The 6,739-nt window shown below is 36.1% G+C and overlaps 1 protein-coding gene across 1 annotated transcript; it reads left to right on the forward strand.

Moving 5' to 3' along the window:
• Window positions 1–1,852: 1,852 nt before the first annotated feature.
• LOC112529443 (TVP38/TMEM64 family membrane protein slr0305-like) lies at window positions 1,853–5,484 on the forward strand. Its single transcript, XM_025140729.1, has 4 exons — window positions 1,853–2,347; window positions 3,128–3,364; window positions 4,510–4,727; window positions 5,103–5,484. The coding sequence occupies exons 1-4, from the start codon at window positions 2,087–2,089 to the stop codon at window positions 5,287–5,289; spliced, it is 903 nt and encodes a 300-aa protein (XP_024996497.1). The 5' UTR covers window positions 1,853–2,086; the 3' UTR covers window positions 5,290–5,484.
• Window positions 5,485–6,739: the final 1,255 nt, after the last annotated feature.

Below are 6,739 nucleotides of genomic sequence, written 5' to 3' on the forward strand. Positions count from 1 at the left end.
GCTTCTTATACAATTTTATTTGTATTTTTGTTGGTAAAATATTACAAAATATAAAAAAAAAAATAAACACTCCTTTTACCCAAAAACTTATCTGGTAGAAGCTGTTAAAATTTTAACATCACTTGCTTATCAGATAAAATTGTAGTCTATCAAAATAGCAATAAATATTAACCATGGTAAGAATCGTCACTCCCACTTATTGCCTATCGGATAAGACAATTTGTCCATGCATTCTCTCTTATCGTGTAAGATTCTTGGTTTTTGTCATACTCATCTGTCTCATCAGATAAATAATATAACTTGGCAAGCATTTCATAAACAACTCCTTAAATGTCTATTTTTAAAAGCAGGTTTTCATTTTCCATTCTATCCTACTTTTGTTGACTTTTACACTTTCAATCGGGTTTCTCTCAAAAGTCAACAGATTACAACATCAATTATTAAGAGGGTGTTTAGATTGTTTATAAAAACAACTTATTGACTTATTCCGGTATAGCACCGGTAATAAACACTTTTGAGTGTTTGGATAAACAACTTATACCGGTGCCAAACCGGTAATAAAGAGTTTTTAAAGAAGTTAAACATTTCTGACTTATAATAAGTTGATAAGTGTTTTAGTAGAAAAACATAAGTTGTTTCAAATAAGTAATCCCAAACACCCCCTAAATTAAAATATACAACACAATTAATAAAATATGATTTTTCTTTCATAAATATTCAGTTTCAAAGGTTTTCATTGTAATAATTTTCTTAAAGTTCTCAAAATTTAGAGAATTTCATAACCTCTCTCGTAATTTCTACATTTTGTAAAAAGTTTTGCGACAGAAAACCAGCCAAAATCCCCAAAATCTCCATTTTAGAGAATCTATTGACGATGCTCTTACAAAACAGTGTTTGTGGGATCATGGGATTGAATACTCTGGCCTTCAAAAAAAGCTATTTCAGCCTTTCAGATAATTTAAGCGTCTCTTATCAGTTATCAGTCTCAGTCCCCATGAAGAGTTCCCGTTACTAAGAAAAAGTTTATAGCATTTAATAAAAACCAGACTTCATAAATATGTTATATGTTTATTGCATCTTTCTTTTGACTTAAACCTACCTTTCCTAGAGTGGGCTAATAACCTAATACCATCTTCAATGGGATGTATGCTCTTTCTGTAACTGATATAACGGAGGCAAGTGGACCTGAAAACAAGGACAAACCTATTTTGGTGGTTACGGTGGCACGTGCCACTGTATTATTCCTTCGTCGAAGGGTAAAAAAATTTAGGTTCATGAAAGGTGCAACCGTATTAATCTGTTGTGTGCTACCGAATGTATTTTGAAGCAACAATGAGAACAAGTTTTAGTTAGTATGGTTGGTTTGCAAAACTTTTATTTCACCCTAGACCCAAATTGAATCGTGTTAGTGTCATTTTCTTAGTCAAATGGTGCCACCAATTGAATTTTTTTATGTATATTTGTTTCTTATAGTCAAAAGATGCCATCTTTTGAATTTCTTTTTTCTATAGTTTTTTCTTATAGTCAAATGGTGCCACTGATTGAAAAGATTTCTGGGTCCGTCCCAGCCTGAAAGCTCGGGATCATAACGAGTTAGGAACTTTACAAGAAAGGTTAATCATGGATACTAAAAAACTGAACGATTATGATTTTTGAAGTTAGACAGATTATCAAAACTTGGAGACCACTAATCGAAACAATCTGAAATCGAGTATTGGGCTGATTTAACTCCCAAATGGGCTTAGTGGGCTTTTTCTTTGTAGCCCATTAAGCTAAAGGCCCACTTTTACCCAAAACAGACGAAACATTCTTTAGAAAAATGATCTGAAAAACAAAGGAATGGAGGCATTGGAATGCCTCTGCAATTCTCCAACTAAAATCCCAAATCATGTCTTTCAATCCACGATTCCTTCAAATTTCTGTCCTTTTCCCCTTCCCCATCACATATTCCATTTGATTCTTGCCCAATTTCTTCATTTTACATTCTTTCGATCGAGACATTTTAACAGCTATTCCAAACCCTCCAATTTTAGGGTTCAATTGATGCGATTTTGATTTTGATACGGAATCTTCATTATCAATCGGAATGAGTCATGATAACGATGGTGGAATCACCCGGTTGAAGGTTGGGTTTGAAGATCCTAAACCTGATTATGTAATCATGACGACACCGGAAGGAGCGGCTGACGGTGGTGTTATGGCTCCGTCGCCGCCTTCTTCCACCGAGAACTGTACTAGTTTTTGGTGGTCACTTTGGTGGTGGGGAAAACTTGTTTTTGTGTTCATATTCTTGGCAATTTTGGGGGTTTGTTTCTTCGTTTGGATCGGACCCTTTCTGATGGATAAGGTATGTTTATGTAGTTATTGTTCATTGCAATTATATTTCATTTATCTGGATTTTTGAATTTTATTGTTAAAACGTTGTTATTTTATTTGATCGTAAATGTATAGGTAGCTTATTAGCCCCAAATCTGTTGTTAATTGGGGCTGTTTGTTAGCAGCTTAATGAGCTTATCGGGACTCACAACTTATTCAGTCAGCTATAGATGACTGTTTGGTAGTAGCTTAATGAAATAGAAAGTGACTTATTCTGAAAGATGGGGAGCTTTATGCAGATTAGAAAGCCAAGTTTTTCCAAACCTGACACTACCAATTAAAATATACGCAAGAGACCCCTCCCAAACAAAAACCTTTCCAATCTATATAGATAGATTAATCCGTACAAGCATCTTTATCCGTATAGGACTTAATGGAAAATCAACCAAACAGCCATATATTGGTTTGTTCACAATCCACAAATGAAGATCACAGCATTTAGTGACAAGAAACAAGCATCGTTTAGAATGGGGAGAAGTGGTAATAAGCAACTTATATGTTACAATCAAATAAAGTAAGAATTCTTTATATGTTACCGGGTAAGAGTTGTCTCTCTCACTTATTGGGTAAGACTCGTGGTTCTTGTCATCGCTCTTACCAGGTAAGATTCTTAATCCCTGTTGTGTTTATACGATAAGATAAAGTGACCCAGTAAGCACTTACCGGTTAAGCGTTTAGTAAACGACTTCTAACTGAAATTACCTTATCAAATCGACTTTTGATTGTATGGAGTCTACTGAATGTGTTTCAGGAGGTTATACCGGTTTTAAATTGGGAGACCAACACGTTCAGCAAGCCGGTGTTAGCCGTTTTGATTTTTGCTTCAGTGGCATTATTCCCGAGCATATTTTTACCATCTACACCGTCCATGTGGGTTGCCGGAATGAGTTTTGGTTACGGTTTGGGGTTCTTGTTGATAATTGGCGGAGTCACTATCGGTGTCTCACTTCCTTATTTCTTTGGTTCCTTATTTTACCGCAAAATTCAAGTGAGTATCCCTATATCATTGCGGGTTATTTAGCTAAATGACTTCATGACAAGTGCTTTTTAAATCCATGACATTCTTGTGTATGGAAGTGACATTCTTCTACTACACAGTGACATTCTCAAATCTGTTAGAAGGTCATGGATTTAAAAAATATCTGATAGAAGGTCATTTAACCAAATAATCCATATCATTGGACTTATTTGTCAGAGGCGGACCTAGAAAGGTGACACTATTTGTCTATAAAAACAAAGCTATGGATATTTTTTTACGAATTCATCATTGGTCTGTTGGTTAGTTTCTTGCTTTTTATATGTAAGGTCATGTGTTTTGATTCTTTTTGTCCCAAATTTTTTCATAAACATAATAAACCTGAAATTAAAAGGTAAAAACTAAGAAAATGATACGAATGGGATTTGAACCTATGCCTGGAAGGGGACAAAAGACCATGCAAACCAACTCTACCAAGAGAAACTTGAGTTATTATTGTAGTTTCAAGGAATATATTGCACTCAGCAGAATAATACGGTGACACTTCTCACAACTCTAAATTTTTATACTAAGATAGCGGAACGAAGCGGTTGCCCGTGCTACTGTATATACCATAGTGAGTCCGCCCCTGATAGAGATAGACCCCACCTCCGGGTGGGATAGGGATAGACCCAGGGACAAACCCACGGTATAAGATACGGTTGCAAGGGCCACTGCTTCGTTCATCCGTCGTAATGTAAAAAATTATAGGGTCGTGAAAAGTGCCACCGTTTCAATTTGCAGTGTGCTACCGTATATATTTTAAAACTACGAGGACACAAATTTCCCTTGGTAGAGTTGGTTTGCAATGCTTCTCTTCCACCCCAGACCGGAGTTCGAATGATGTTAGTCTTGTTTTCTTAGTTTTTAGCTTTTAATTCCAGATTTATTATGTTCCTGAAAAAATTTGCAATAAAAGACTTGAACCCGGGACCTCGTTTATGAAAAACAATGAACTAACCAACAAAACAATGATGCTTTTGTGAAAAATATACATATAATTTTTTCTTATAGTCAAATGGTGCCACCACTTGAAATAATTTCTAGGGATAGACCCCACGTCTGGATGGGATATACCGGCTTCGTTTGGTTTGGCTTACGATTTGTTTTATATGCAGGGATGGTTAGAAAGATATCCAAAGAAAGCCTCTATTATTAGATTGGCAGGTGAAGGAGATTGGTACGATCAGTTTAGAGCTGTAATGTTATTAAGAATATCCCCATTTCCGTATGCTGTATACAATTATTGTGCGGTGGCGACCGATGTTAAGTTTGTTCCTTACTTGCTCGGGACGTTGGTTGGAATGGTGCCAGAAATTCTCGTTGCAATCTACACGTAAGATTTCTCTTTCTTTCTTCATGTACACGTGTTTGTTTGCTCGATTCTTTTGTTTCCGTCTTCATGAACACCATTTGTAACTTTTTCGTTGATAGTATAAGTGCCCTTAGGGAGGTAGGTGTAACTAAATCATTCAGGGTTTGCTTGTTAGCAGCTTAATGAGCTTAATGGGACCTATAGCTTATTCGATCAACAGGAAAACTCTCCCAAACAAAAACCTTCCCGATCTATACAGACAGATTAATCCATACAGAAAACTTTATTCATACATTGACTTAATGGAAATCCAACCAAACGATCCCTTAATATTAACTTTCAGCATGTATTCACCTTAAATATCGTTTTCACTCGCTTCTAACCTTGAAATTCTAGGGGTATAATGATACGAACCTTGGCAGACGCTTCACATGATCACCGATCACTTACTACCCTTCAGATCGTATTCACGGTTGGTGGGTTCGTTTTAACGATTGCTACAACCGTAGTTGTCACAGTTTATGCCAAAAAACGACTCAGTGAGTTGCAGAAAGACGAAGAACAGCTGCTATTGCTACAGTAGCCGTAACCATTTTTTCCTTTCAAAAATCATGATTTGATTCCGATGAGACGATGGGGGTTCGATCGATCTATGGAACTCGAGCAGCAAAACTAACAAAAACAAAGCAAGATATATCTGGTTTCTTTTGGTTGTAATTGATCTTTCTCCCCTTTAGAAACTGTATATAATTGATTCAAATGGCTTGACACCTTTTCTTATTCTTCTATTGATTCATTTTTTTTTTTTTTTGTATTGTGTGGTTTTGAAATTCTAATCGGAATCGAGAAAAGATTGGTTAGACCGATCGTAGGCGATAATTAAACCCAGGCTATGGGTCGTATATAGTTATAAGCATTATGTAAAAAAGGTATGATGTCACTGTCCGGAAGACTGAAACACCCTTACTGATGTTAGAGATGTACAAAAAAGCCCAGGACTAGTGAGCCTGAAGTCTGGTTCGGGCCAGGCCAAAATTTCGGGCCAGGTCCGGCCTGCAAAAACGCAACTTGAAAAAGTCTGGAAAAGCTCGGTTAAGCCCGATTAGTCTCTTTTTCAACCACAGTAACACCTCACTAATATTAATATTAGAAATGCACAAAAACCCCCCAAACCTAGCTCGAAAAGCCTGGCCCTAGTGAATCTGAAGTCTGGTCTGGGCCAGGTCCAGCTTAAAAAAACCCAACTTGAAAAAGTCCGGAAAAACCCAGTTATGAGTTTGGGCCTAAAAAGAGGCTCTTTTTGCTCACTCAAAAGTCAAAATAGGCTTGAAAGGCCCGGCCCAAGTCTAAAAAAAAGCACGAGCCTTGTGCATCTCTGGTTGATAGAGTCTCACGCCCATTATATGGGAGGTAAATCATGTCCTAGCGGCAAGTAGGTTTTGGGCAAAATTGGTTAACTGGTTGGTCCACATAACGTTCCCAATTCCCATCCTCCACTTCAACATGCTTTAACGGCCCTTTCGTAATTGCACTGGTTTCCAGGAGAAAAAAGACCAGGACCGACTGTAACCAGCCTAAGTGCCTAACCAGTCTCTTTTAATATATCAACTATTTCTTCTGTGTTTTATTCGAATCAAATAATATTTTATATATTTGATTATAAATCCAAAAAAACTCATAATTTTTCATAATTGAGTCTTGTAAGATTACCAGAGATTCTCCTGGCTGATTTCCAGGACCACTCAGATTTATTGAGGTGTGCGTGAGCTGGTTTGATATCCACAATTAAAATAAGTAAAGAAAAGAATGGATGTTAAAATTATATAAAGGATAAATAAAGATGAGGATTATATGTAGTATATTTATCGTATATAAATATTATATATTACAAAAAAGTATTATTGACAGATACTAATCAAGAAAACAATTTATATCCAGTATAAATATTACTTTTAAATGGATACAATATTTGAATAAATAAACATGCCGATCAAATAACAAACATCAGAAAATTGAAAAAAACAAATCGAGTT

Source organism: Cynara cardunculus (assembly GCF_001531365.2).
Source record: "Cynara cardunculus var. scolymus isolate 2C chromosome LG 16, CcrdV1, whole genome shotgun sequence".
NCBI lineage: Eukaryota > Viridiplantae > Streptophyta > Magnoliopsida > Asterales > Asteraceae > Cynara > Cynara cardunculus.

Excerpts from the sequence above, each read along its gene's own strand:
- LOC112529443 (XM_025140729.1), top strand. The coding sequence starts at position 2,087 with ATGAGTCATGATAACGATGGTGGAATCACCCGGTTGAAGGTTGGGTTT. Across the intron at positions 2,348-3,127 it reads GACCCTTTCTGATGGATAAG|GAGGTTATACCGGTTTTAAA; the intron begins GTATGTTTATGT and ends AATGTGTTTCAG. Across the intron at positions 4,728-5,102 it reads ATTCTCGTTGCAATCTACAC|GGGTATAATGATACGAACCT; the intron begins GTAAGATTTCTC and ends TTGAAATTCTAG.